At 38.6% G+C, this 14,387-nt stretch overlaps 1 protein-coding gene across 1 annotated transcript; it reads left to right on the top strand.

Moving 5' to 3' along the window:
- The first annotated feature begins 376 nt into the window (after positions 1–376).
- ZNF471 (zinc finger protein 471) lies at positions 377–13,201 on the top strand. Its single transcript, XM_077130595.1, is given in 6 exon segments — positions 377–483; positions 2,130–2,226; positions 5,082–5,208; positions 8,122–8,217; positions 11,171–12,876; positions 12,878–13,201. Coding segments are annotated over 5 exon segments (2,172 nt in total). The 5' UTR covers positions 377–483; positions 2,130–2,193; the 3' UTR covers positions 13,088–13,201.
- The last annotated feature ends 1,186 nt before the right edge of the window (positions 13,202–14,387 follow it).

Here is a 14,387-nt window from a genome sequence, read left to right as displayed (position 1 = left end):
CAAGACCGCCGAACACCAGCGCCCCCCACCCCGGGCTCAGCCACAGCGCGCTCAGCTCGGGGCTCTAAGACTTGGTTACCGAGGAAGCTTCTGGTTTCCAGGGTGAAGGCCGGCACCCCACGCGCTTGCGCACTTCTTCGGGGCGCTCCCCCTAGGCGACGTAAGCCGTGGGCCACACCCCTCCCGTAAACGTAAGCGGGCGGCACGCACGCTCGGACTTCCACTCCCCACAATGCGTCCCGATAACACGCCCCTTTCCGCTAAGCCCCGCCCCGTTCCCGACCCGCCCCTCGGACGCCGCTCTCTGGGCTAGACGGGCGCCTGCGCAGTTCGGGCCCGGGCGGTGCCTCCCGAAGTCCTTCCGGTCAGCGGCTGGCTCTGGCCGAGGACGTGGTCGCTCCGGGCGGCCCGGGGTGCCCCGCGGGGCGGGCGAGCCGGGACCTCGACCCAGGCCCGTGGACCCCCGGCCTGGGCGGCCACTTGGTGCGTATGAGTGGGTGTGATCGGCGCGTGGGGACACCGCGAGGGAGCGACCCGGTGGTGTCTGTGTGGGAGGCCTGGGCCGAGTTCAGTGAGTGTGAGCCCGCTGTGCTGCCGTGAGGAGGTGAGTGTGCCTGTGTGGGAAAGGGCAGCGAGGGCGCGAGAATGAGGGTGAGCGGCCAGCGAGTGAGGGAGAGTCCGTGCGTGTGAGAGACGAGTGAGACCGAGGACCCTGTGTGAGAGAGAACGGTGAGTGTGAAAGAAATGGGTGTGTTTGTGTGAGGCTCCATGAGAGAGAGGGAGAGTGTATGTGTGAGAGAGAGCAGGAAAGACGAGAACCCCGTGAGTGTGAGACACCAGGGTATGGTTGTGTCCATGTGTGGGAGCGGGTGTGGGAGGTGTGAGATCAGGATTGTGTGTATGTCCGTGTGTGAGTTAGGGAGCGACATGAATGTTTGAGGTCTGTGTGTGAGAGAGCATTTGGAATGAAGAGACCAGGGTGTTTGTGTGCGTCTGTGTGTGTGAGAGACCACCATGTGTGTCTGTATGAGAAAGACAAAGGCTAGTGCTGTGGTTGTGTGTGCGTCCAGAGTGGGTGAGGAAGACTGACCACGTGACACCTGGTGGGTCGCCCTGAGGGCCTGCTTCCCAGAGGCTGTGGGGTTGTGCATATGCACTGTGAGCATTGTTAAGGCACCGTGAACCCTGGGTGTGCATGTGAGAGTGAGACCAGGAGTGTGTGTGGAGGTGTTCGTGTGCCACCGCGTGCATTTGCATCCGTGGGCTCAGTGGAGCGCGTTGTATGTGGCTGTGTAGGACATGCCATCCCTTAGATGCTTGTGATCATGTCCTCTGATCAAGAGGAGTGTGAGAGCTTGTGTTAATGTCTGTATGTCACCCTGTATGTAACTGTGGCCGTGTGTGACTGGTGTGTGGGGGGACATTGGAAGACTGGTAGCACTGGATTCCTTATTTGTTTCACTGGTAGGGATTGTTTGTTGCCAGGATAAGAATCCAGGCTAGAATTGGAACCAAAGGAATTAAGGGACAGGGAACACCCTCAGGTCTGGGTGACAGAGAGAAAGGGAAAGAAAGGAGCCGAGGACAGAGCTGCGAGTGAAGATGGCAGAACTGGGTGATAAAGAATCCATTGTCCCAGGGCGAGAAGACTGTGAAGTCTTGACAAAGCCCTTGGGGAGAAGGAGGATATGCCTGACCTCTGGTGGAATTTAGGAGTCATTATTTTCAGGGTTCAGACTGTTAAAGCATGGGGAAGAAACTCGGGGAGGGAAAGAATCTACCGTTACCTATAAAGTAGAGGAAACAACAACTGATTGGTAGGACTGTTGTGTAAACCAAGTGAGGACGTCCTCTACTCAGAGTACCCAGCACATCCCTGTTACTATTTTTATTTGTAACAATAAATGGGAAGATAACTTGGAAAAAGATTACATTTAGGACCTTGAGTATGAGGGAAATAGAGTTATAAATTATACCTCCTCAGCAGCCATAGATTGCCTATACTGTCCCAGCTATGCAGGCAGTGAGACCAGAGGGAGCTGGGAAAAAAGGGGAAGACAGTTCCTGGGCTGCTGATTCCAGGGCTGCAGACAGGGCCTGATCTCTTACTATTCTTTCTCTTCCTCCAGCTTTGCTTCCCAGGACACGCTCTTCTTCAAGGGAAAAAGCAAAAACCCAGAGGAGAAAGCAAAAATGACTGTTGAACAGGTGAAAGCTGTGTCCCAGGTTAGTCGGTATTTCCCTTCTCCTTGAAAGTCAGCCATGCTGTTTAGGACCTAGCAATATTAGTTTTCTTTTGAAAATTCTTATTAAACACTTGTCCAAGGGCTTGGTTCTCCCAGAAGCCACTGGCCTCAAACAATTCAGACTGCCTGATGGGTTTATTTGGCTGACTCTGACCATATGGAAGGTCTCAAATGGGCATTTATGCTGCTTCTTCCTTTCCCTCTTCCAGTCTCATGTAAGCATGCTGTGTGGCAGGGTCACATTTCATTCTTTCTCCATGGGAGTAGCCCGTTATTGCAGCACGATTTGGTGAATTTTGTTTGTTTGTTTTTCTTGGTTTCTTTATTTGTTTGGGAAGTGCGTGGGCCGGGAATCGAACCCAGGTCTCCTGCATGGCAGGCAAGAATTCTACCGCTGAACTAGGCTTCACCCCCCCAGTCTCACATATGTATGTATTTTTTTTCCTTTATTTTTCACATGTATTTTTAATTCATTTTTAATACTTGTGGAAAGATTTGGTCTATATTATGAGGATTATAAGGACTAGAAGTATCTTAATAACAGTAATATGACTCCCGAAGTCATCATCCAAGTTAATGAGCATCCGTTGCCTTTTTCCTAGTCATAAAATGCACCAGAAATCATTCTTGTAGCTAAATTTTTGCCCAAATCTCAACTATATTCTTAGAATAAATTCTTAGAAGCTTTTATTTACATTTAAATTGTGAATTTCTAATACCATATGTTCACCTAAAAAATATCCTGCTTAATTTTTGGAAATTTTATAAATGCTAGTAGGTATATGCACATAGTACAAAATTTGAAAGGTACAAAATCCAACCTTGCTCCCCAGTTCTTAAGAGACCACTATTTTCTACTTCTTATTTTTTTTCAGGACTACCCTATGCCTTTGTATGCACAAATACATGTTTATTAAATAAAATGTTAGCACATTATATACTATTCTCATCTTAATTTTTCCCCTTGCCAATATATCTTGGGAAGCAGTTCATTTAAAACATATTTTTAAGAATCTAATTAATGTGACAGATACTATTCTATATGCTGGAAAATAGAGCAGTGAACAAATCAGAGGCTGCTGCTTTCATTTAGTTTATTTCTACATTAGTTACCAAATTTTTTTTAGGAGATCTAAATATATTCATTGTATAGGTGAACCACATTTTGTTTAACCCCTAGAGATGTTACGCAGTTTGGTTGTTTCCACGTTTTTGCTGTTTGAACATTTGAGTTGTTTCCAGCTTTGGGCTTTTATGAAAATTGCTGTTATGAACATTTTTGTATGTGTTTTTGTGTGGCAAAATATATGTGAACATTTCTGTGGAGTATAAACATAGGAATGGAGCTGGGTTATAAGGTAGTATGTATTTTCAGCTTTTGTGGGTACTATCAAACACCTTGGTATTGTCTGTTTTGTTGTAGCCGTCCTGGTGGGTATATAGTATTATCTCATAGTTTTAAGTTGTATTTCCTTGATAACTAATGAAAAGGAACATCTTTTTGTACGTTTATTAGCCATTTGGAGATTTCCTTTGAAGTGCCTATTCAAGTCCTTTTTGCGTGGTTTTCTATTAGGTTATATGCCTTTTTCTTACTTATTTCTAGAGGTTCTAAAATACACATTCTGCGTGAATCTTTGTTGAACTCATATATAGCAATAACTTTTTTCCACTCAAACTTTTGCTCTCTTAATGGCCTTTTATTGAAGTAAAGTTCTTAATTTTAATTTAGTTCAAATTCATCAAGTTTTTTCAGCTCTTCATGGTTAGCATTTCTTTTTTTTTTTTTTTTTTGTATGCTGTATGGCAGGGGTCACATTTCATTCTTTTTCCATGTGAGTATCCCGTTTTTGCAGCACCATTTGTTGAATTTTTTTTGCTTGTTTGGTTTTTTTTTGTTTGTTTTGGGGAAGTACATGGGCCAGAAATCGAACCCAGGTCTCCCACATGGCCGGCAAGAATTCTACCACTAAACTACCTGTGCACCACCCGGTTAACATATTTTTTATCCTGTTTAAGAAGTCTTTGTCTACCGTAAGGTTGTGTAGATATTCTCCTGTATTTTCTTTAAAAAAATTTAAGTTTCACAGTTAAGTTTCTGATAAATTTAAAATTGACCTTTATGATTTTTTATGAGGGTAGGGGATGCATTTAATTTTTTTCACATGGATATCTAGTTGATCTAGCCCCATTTATTGAAAAAAATTATTCTTTTTCCACTGCCTTGTATTATCATCATTTTTCTAATTGAGATGACCGCTGAATATGTGTAGTCATTTTTCTGAAGTTTATTCTATTCCTTTAGTCAATTTGTCTACCTTTGTTCTAATACCATACTGTCTGTTTGCTGTAGTTGTATATAGGTATTGTTATCTGGTGATATGAGTCATTCAGCTTTGTTTTTTCTTCAAGATTGCCTTGCTTAATGGCAAATTTGTTACTTCTGTGGGAGGTGGGGGGAAGGGGAAGCCAAAGCACCTGTTTCCTTAACAGTGACCAAATTGTACTACATACAATTTGGAAAGACTGTGACTACTTTTGGTTACATTGACAAATTAATCACATTTACAAGAAGATGTGAAATGCATGCTGGTTCTCAGCTATAGTGGCTACATCAACAAACTAAAAGGCAAAAACCAGAATTCAGAATTGTAAGATTCATAGTGAATCTTAAACATTCTTTTATAACATTATATGAAACATGTAGTTAACATTTTTCCATACCACATTAATCTCCTCCAAGGGCTACTTCTCACATAAAATGACAGCGTTACCATTCAGTTCAGAGCCATTTGTGGACATTGGTTGATCAAGAATGTATTTATGTCATTGCAGGACTTGGTGACATTCAAAGATGTGGCAATAGACTTTTCCCAGGATGAGTGGAAATGGTTGAACCATGGTCAGAGGCGTTTGTACAGGAGTATGATGTTGGAGAACTATCAGAGCTTGGTGTCACTGGGTGAGGATCCTCCCCTCTGCCCTGCACAATTCACAATCTACCATTACGGGCCATTTAAAATTGTATTATTAAAATATTTTTTATTGAAAGTCAGAATGGAAATTTAGGAAACAAAAGATATTCAGAATTGATGAAAATTTGAAATTTAGAGGCACTGATTTTGATATGTTAAATGGATGTCCCCATGGGTATGCCCTTTAGGTCCTAGGGAAAAATAGGGCCTGATGTGACTCTCACTGATTTCCTCTGCTACTTTGATCCCTCTGTTCTATGATACTGTTATCACCACTATAGCTAGAAGAGTATCACTAACACTATAGGACAATAATACTAGCTATGAAAATGATTTAAGATACCCTTAGGGAAACTGACATGGGCCCTTTTTCTCAGTGCCAGTATCACCTCATAAGTTAGATTAGCTTTCTCTTCCATAGAGATTCTGTGTCTTACACTAAATTGGAGAAATTTTTGGCTATTATTTCTTGAAATATTTTTCTCTGCTCTGTCTCTTCTGGGACTTCAGTTACACATGGGTTAGAACCTTTAATATTGTCCCCTAGGTAATTGCGGGTTTGTTCCTTTTTGTTTGTTTGTTTTGTTTGTTTGTTTTTTACATGGCAGGCACTGGGAATCAAACCCGAGTCTCTGGATGGCAGGCAAGAATACTGCCACTGAACGAACCACCGTCGCACTGCCCTGTTCTGTTTGTTTTTTAAAATATTTTTCCAGTGTCTTTTAGATTTTATAATTTCTATTGATTTATTTTCACATTCACTGACTCTTTCCTTGTCCTTTTCAATTTGTTGTTAAGCCCATCCTGTGGATTTTTTAGTAGTACATTGATTACACTATATATTTTTTCAATTTTATTGAGATATATTAGCACATCAGACAAACCATCCAAAGTATTTAGTCACTGGCTCACAGTATCATCACATAATTGTGCATACATTCCCATGATCAATTTTAGGACATTTTCATTACTCCAGTGCAGAAATAAGAATAAAAAATAAAACCCAAATCCTCCCATATCCCCCCCTATATATATATATATTTTTTTTACATGGACAGGCACTGGAAATCGAACCCAGGTCCTCTGGCATGGCAGGCAAGCATTCTTGCCTGCTGAGCAACCATGGCCCGCCACCCCCCATTGTTAACCCATAGTTTTGGTATAGTAAATTTGTTACTATTAATGAAAGAATATTAAAATATTACTCTTATATGTAATCCGTAGTTTGCAATAGCTATATTTTTTCCCATATACTCCTCTATTATTTTTTTTAATATGTGGTGGTTCATGTTAGAACTTATTTAAATACTTGACTTCAAGTACCACTTTCAATCAAATTTACCTACAATACATTACTTCTACTTATAATCCCAATAACATGTTACCATTTCCTCCATCCATTCCCAAACATTTAAATTCAAATTTAAGTTCAATCTTGTTAACAATTTTGTACATATTAGGTAATTTTCCCCCTTCTCTGGCTTCTGTCTATCTCTAGATACTCTGTGTTCTACATTTTAAGACTCTGAGTTTACATGTTCTAGTTAGTTCATGTTAGTGAAATCATATACTATCTGTCTCCTTTTGTGTCTGGCTTATTTCACTCAGCGTTATGTCCTCAAGGTTCATCCATGTAGTGGCATGCTTCAGGACCTCATTCCTTCTTAGTGCTATGTACTCTGCCATCATACACACACACACTCACACACACACAAAATATTGTTTATCCACTCATCTGCTGATGGACCTTTGGATTGTTTCCAGCTTTTGGCAATTGTGAATAATGCTGCTATGAATTTAGTGTGCAAATGTCTGTTCGTGTCCCTACTTTCAAATCTAACAGAATTGTTATGTCTTAGGGTAACTCAATATTTAGTTTTCTGAGCAACCACCAAACTGTCTTCCTCAGTGGTTGTACCATTTTACGTTCCCACCGGCAGGAAATAAGTGTTCCTATTTCTCCACAATCTCTCCAATTTATGTAGTTTCCTGTTGGTTTAATAGCAGCTATTCTTATACACGTGAGATGTTTGATTTGCATTTCTCTAATAGCTTATGAAGATAAGCACCTTTTCATGTGCTTTTTAGCCATATTTCCTCTTTGGAATATGTCTATTTATATCTTTTGCCCATTTTATAGTTGGGTTATGTGACCTTAAATTGTTGAGTTGTAGGATTTGTAAAATATATTCTCATCCCCAGTGAATTTTTAAATTTTAAATATTGTATTTTTCATCTTTAGAATTTCTTTTTGGTTCTTTTTCGTACATTCTGATTTGCTCCTGAGATTTTCTGTTTGTGCATTTATTACAAGCATATTTTCCTTAACCCTCTTTAATATACTTATAACAGCTGTTTTGAAAATCCTGTGTGTTAATTCAAGTCTTCATTATCACGAGATGGCTCTCCACTGATTGCCTTTTCTTTTGAATATGGTTCACATTTTTTATCTTCTTAGGCCTAGTAATTTTGAATTTTCTCCTGGACATTATGAGTAGTATGTTGTAAGGCTCAGGATTCTGTTATATCTCTTTGAAGAGTATTTTTTTGTTTTATTTTATTTTTTAATGAAGCAGTCAGCTAACTTGGCTCATACTTCAAAATCTTTCTCTAAAAGCCCTTTTAAGATTCGTCAATTGCTGCTGTCTGATGATCCTCTGAAAATGCTGGCTTCATTTCTGCTCCCAATCCCTTACAAGATAGTTTAATTTTTATTGAGTTGACAGTTCCACTAGACTTTCCCAGAAGGTTCGTGTAGTCTGTCCTTCAAACGTGCTTCATTCCTTTATCTAATCATTCCTATAATGTTATTCTGTCATTCCATGAAAATGAAGGAACTGACTTATAAGTTCTGGAATACCCAAAACATGGCTAACTTTCATGTATTTTTTCATATACAGGACTTTGCATTTCTAAACCATACGTGATCTCCTTATTGGAGCAAGGGAAAGAGCCTTGGGAGGTGACGAGTAAGATGACAAGGGACCTATTCCCAGGTGAGTTTGGAACACCCAAATAGGGGAATCCATTGTAGGTTTGATGACTCAGAAATTTTCATAGGTTATACTTCCTCATTTATGCTTCACAGAAGGTCTTCTCAGACCTTCCATGGCTAGAGAGAAAACTGAAACCTAACTAGTTAACATGGGTTCCGAAAACCTCTTTTCTTCTACTTGACTTCTCTGTGATAATTCATTTGCAAAAGTCTGAATATAACTCCTTTCTAGCCCCACTTTCCCCTTGCCATGCAGACTCAAACAAGCTTCTCTGTTTCTTAAATCTTTTTGACCGACATATTAGGTGTTTCTTGAAATCAAAACATACCCTGGGGCTTTAAATCTTTTACTGCTTTCCTGTTGTGTATTAAAAACTCCAAACCCTAGAAGTCCCTACATGATCAGCTCCTCTTTTACTCTCCAATCTCATCTGCTATCTCTTTTTAGCTTTTTTACTCTACTTTAGGCTAGAGTTTTCTAAACTATGTGAGTTACCTTGGTATGCCTTAAATGAGTTACAAGTATGCCGAGATACTGTATCCCTCAAACTTGGAGAGATCACATGGGGCCAGCAGCAATCTTATAACCTCTGATTGCTCAGAGGTAATCCAGTAATCAGAGGTAATTATAATCTGAGTAATCAGAGGTAATTGAATAATCAGAGGTAGATGTCCCCAAGTACCTTATAAATATCAATTTCAATGAGTACCTCACAGGACAAAGTTGAAAGCACTGCTCTAACCCACTGATCACTTTTTTGAACTTATCGATCTCTTGACAGCCTCAGGCTTTTACATTTTCTATTGATTCTACCTAGAATGTGTCTCTCTTGGTTCTGTTCATGTTTAGCTTTCAGGCCACAGCTAAGAAATCATCTCATCAGAGAGGTCTTCCCTAATCACCTTATCTAATGAACATTTCCTGTACCAGCCCAATTACTGTCTATCAAATCATTGCTTATTTCCTTCATAACACTCAGCATAGCCTGTAAATAACTTTATTGTATACATGCTAATTTTCCGCATCCCCCTCTATAGTGAACGTTCACGAAGACAAGGGCATGTTAAGATTATATATGGTAATTATACCTTTATGAAATTCTCCTTTCACTTCTATTTGATCTTTACATTTTGGAATGATTTGCATCCCAGATTTTTAGGACCCTCCAAATGCACAAATATTAGAAGGAAAACGGGCCCTTCTTAGGCTCACTTATACTTTTATTATGTAGAAATCTACCATCTGCCTTAAGAAAGGAAACAAAAAGAGGCACTTTCCTGATAACATGTATAATTGGCTCTGGGAAGCATAGGTGGAGGAAGAGGGAAAGGATAAATAAGCCTGTAATCTGATGGAACACTGAATAACAGTCTATGTTATTAAATACACACATATAACATATACTAAGTAAAAGTCCATTAAAATATGTCATTGTATTAATAAAAAACAGAAAGATAAGGGACAACCATTGCTCTCCATCTGCATCTGACAAGAGAGTATGTTTAAGGAAGGAGTAGATGATGTACTCAGATTTCTGTTTCCTGTCTAGTAGTGCTCCTTTCATTCAGTCAGATAAAAATATAGACAGTAGGTTCTTTAAGCCCTACTGTTCAATTCTAGAATTATTGAAGCCTGGATATTCCTGATGTCTAGAATTACTTGGTATAGGAAGCATATCATCGCCTCAAAGCCTTTTTCAACTGCTTTGTTGTATTTGATCTCTCCTGTCTCTGAACTTTTATACCAGTTTTACTTTTTACCACATGCTCACACTTGCTTCATATTTTCTTATTCTGAGATTATTTTCATTGTTGGTCTTGTCTTCCTGGTTGCTTTCTAAACTTCTAGAGAAAAACCCTCCCTCATTATTTTCATGTCCCTACTACTTGACATATAGTAGATAACTTCTCAGAAAGCACTGGATTGGTTGATTATTTGCATAATATAGGTAAAGAAGGTAATTTCTCATTTTCCCTTTCTTGATAATCACCTTTTACACAAGGTTTCCTCTCAGAATCACCTACTCAATGCAAATTTCTTTTTTGTATTTTTACTGCAAACTTGCTATATGTCCCCAACTTTCTGCAATATATGTTAAGTGGCTTAGCAACAATGTTTAAGGCACATTTAGTCCTTCCCCAAAGCTTTTGTATTAGCTCATGAGATAAGAAAGGCACTCATGTAGTAATTAAATAACAACATGATTAATAATATAGATACCAACTTATCATTTTAACACTAGTTTCTTCAAAAAGAAAAAATGCAAATTGCCATTAAGAGGTAGTCTAAGAAAAGTTATGCTTTTCCTAGGCTAGTGAAAGCAAGAAGATTAATGGATCCCTTAATAGCCTGTGGTTCAGGAATATATAAGGAATGACGATATATATCACTGCATAAGAGCATATAGAGGATGTTCATTCTTTATATATTTCAATACAGCAAAATAGGAACTGTTTCCTGTTAAGAATACCATTTTCTGATTATAAAAGAATAACCCTGGGATTTCATCTAAACCTCAAGAGTAGTCACAAGCGTAGGGTCTTTTTGGTTGCCAAAAATTCTCCCTAGAGGTTTCTGAGCAGCAGTAGTGATGTAATGATATTGCTATTTAAACAAAATTAACATAGCTCTATATGCAAATTGATTAGCGATGGAAGAAATTAGAGGATTAACATAGGAATAAAATATTGTTAGAATTGTCACCTGCTCCAGGTTCTCTTTATCATCATGTATATTTAATTACCTATATTTAAATGGTTTTCTTAATCATCTTTCTCAGGTTCCTTTATGACTTTTCACTCTCTGGAAGCTCCTTGCATATTTTTTTGTCCACATACCTGTATATGATAGATTTTATGGGATTTATTAAGTATGTTTGAATCACCTATTTTCACTAAATATTTCCTTTGTTATAGTACATGCTAAAGAAAACATGATTTTTCATGTCTTTCAGATTGGAAATCTATATATGAGACACAAGAATTCTCTCTAAAGCAGGTCATGTATGATGAAGTGTTAATGGGGAGAATTACAAACTATGGCCTTGAGTGTTCCACTTTCAGGAAAAATTGGAAATGTGAAGATCTTTTTGAAAAACAGTTGGAAAATGAAGAGACATGCATCAAGCAAGAATCAGCCACTCATAATGAAATCCTCAGTAAGGAAACAGACTACAGATATAACAAATCTGGTAAGTTTGTCCGTCTGAACAAGATAGAAGAGAGTGTTCGTAATTACAAGTCAGATAAGAAAAAATTCTCCAAAAATGCCATGGTAATAAAACACAAGGGAGTCTATGCAGGGAAGAAACTTTTTAAATGCAATGAATGTGAGAAAACTTTCACGCAGAGCTCATCCCTCACTGTTCATCAGAGAATTCATACTGGTGAAAAACCATATGAATGTAAGGTATGTGGAAAAGCTTTTAACCAGAGTCAACACCTTGCTCAACATCAGAGAATACATACTGGAGAGAAACTCTTTGAATGTAAGGAATGTAGGAAAGCCTTCAGCCAAAATGTGCACCTTATTCAACATCAAAGAATTCATACTGGAGAGAAACCCTATATATGTAAGGAGTGTCGAAAAGCCTTCAGCCAGCCTGCACACCTTGCTCAGCATCAGAGAATTCATACTGGAGAGAAACCCTATAAATGTAATGAATGTGGGAAAGCCTTCAGTGATGGTTCATCTTTTGCTCGACATCAGAGATGTCACACAGGGAAAAGACCCTATGAATGTATTGAATGTGGTAAAGCCTTCAGACAGAATACTTCCCTTATTCGTCACTGGAGGTATTACCATACTGGGGAGAAACCTTTTGATTGCACTGATTGTGGGAAAGCCTTCAGTGACCACATAGGACTTATTCAGCATAGGAGAATTCATACTGGAGAGAAACCTTACAGATGTAACGTGTGTGAAAAAACCTTTAGCTATGGTTCATCCCTTACTGTACATCAGAGAATTCATACAGGAGAGAAACCTTATGAATGTGATGTTTGTGGGAAAGCCTTTAGCCATCATGCATCCCTCACTCAACACCAAAGAGTACATTCTGGGGAGAAACCTTATGAATGTGGGGAATGTGGGAAAGCCTTTAGGCAGAGTATACATCTTGCTAGTCATTTGAGAATTCATACTGGTGAGAAACCCTATACATGTAAGGAATGTGGAAAAGCTTTTAGCATCAGTTCACAGCTTGCTACTCATCAGAGAATTCACACTGGAGAGAAACCTTATGGATGTAGAGAGTGTGGGAAATCTTTCAATCAGAGAGCACACCTTGCACAACATCAGAAAATTCATACTGGGGAGAAACCTTATGAATGTAAGGAATGTGGTAAAGCCTTCAGCCAAACTACTCGACTTATTCAACATCAGCGAACTCATACTGGAGAAAAACCCTATAAATGTACTGAATGTGGAAAGGCTTTTAGCGATAGCTCATCCCGTGCTCAGCATCGGAGACTTCATACTGGCCAAAGGCCCTATGAATGTATTGAATGTGGGAAGACATTCCGAACAAAGTCATCCCTTATTTGTCATCAAAGATGTCATTCAGGAGAAAAACCTTATGAATGCAGTGCATGTGGGAAAGCTTTTAGCCATCGTCAGTCCCTTACTGTTCATCAGAGAATTCATTCTGGAGAAAAACCTTATGAATGTAAAGAATGTAGGAAAACCTTCAGCCAGATTGGGCACCTTAATCTACATAAAAGAATTCATACTGGAGAGAGATCTTATGAATGTAAAGAATGTGGAAAAGTCTTCAGACAGAGTGCACACCTTGTTCATCACCAGCGAGTTCATGCTGCAGAATCACGAGCATCCAGCTCTTCCTCCCCACCTGTGTCACCAAGACCTATAGATATATCTGCTAAATATTTCTGGAATTCATCGACTTCTTTCAATTCCCATTCCCCTAGCCTAAAGCACAATTGTTTTAACTGGACTATACCAATCATCTAAAAACCTCTCCTTGCAGCCTCTTTCACTCCCTTCAAGTTCATTCTTCACACTACCGCAATGGGCCACGATGGTCTATTTTAAATGTCACTGTAATAATATTACTCTTTTCTAAAAATCCTTGTTATGCAATTTTAATTACTTGATCTTATGAAGTACTTAACACAGTGCCTGATTCATATTATGTGCTCGATAAATGTAGATCAATATTCTTCAGAATCTAATAAGATTATTTTCAATTGATGAACTCTGGAAAGCAGTATATCAGTATTAGGAGATCATAATTTTAAAATCAAACTATCTTGAGAGTGATAAGGATTCTTAACGTATACTATGTTTTAAGCTCGTTTTAACAGAATAATACAGTGGCTTTCTCATGATTCTAAGGCTGTGTTCTCTTGTTGAGGAAATTGTGACTGATATATAGAACATGTCTTAGGAAGTATCCAGTGCCCTGGATTAGGCAGGCAAACAAAACTTACTGGAAAGAATGCAAGAATATATTTAATCAACGTGGAAAATAAGAATTACTAAGGTTTAACTTAAGAAATATATAGAGCACAAGTAGTCTGGCATTTTATAAAGGCACCTGGGTTCAGAGATTAATTCTTCCACACTTTCAAGCTAATTCTTAAATTAAGTTCTAGAGTATAGAAAAAAATTAAAATGTTCCACCTTCTTTCATAAAGCTAATTTAACTCTGATAGCAAACCCAGAAGGAAAAATGAAATTATTAATTTAATTATGGCTGTAGATAGCATAATTGCTGTACTGAAGGGGAACAGATGTTCTGAATAGAGATCCAGAATGTTCTTAGAAGCTTTACTATTGTAAAGATGCATGTACATTCACTTAATTCCAATTCCAATTCCAGTAGAATATTTTTCAGTTGACAGTTTTGTTCTGAAAATCACGTAGAATGGTTGAGCACCACAAGAAAATTTTTGAGAGGGTCACATATACACATGAATTTAGCATATCACAAAGGTGCTGTTTTTAATTTATCAAGGGGGGACTGGATCATTTAAATGGTATTTAACATTTACTCAACTGGAAATAAAGTGAAATATGCAGAGAAGTTTATTCTATATGTATTAAAGATGTAACGTGAAACAGCATTAAGATTCTAGAGAAAAATATAGAACATTTTTATCCATTTAGGATCAGGGAGGCTTTGGTATGCAGGACACAGAGACCAGAAT

This window comes from Tamandua tetradactyla, chromosome 16 (genome assembly GCF_023851605.1).
Source record: "Tamandua tetradactyla isolate mTamTet1 chromosome 16, mTamTet1.pri, whole genome shotgun sequence".
NCBI classification, from domain to species: domain Eukaryota; kingdom Metazoa; phylum Chordata; class Mammalia; order Pilosa; family Myrmecophagidae; genus Tamandua; species Tamandua tetradactyla.
Note: the sequence above shows the minus strand (reverse complement) of the source record. Positions and strands in the feature narration are given on the sequence as shown.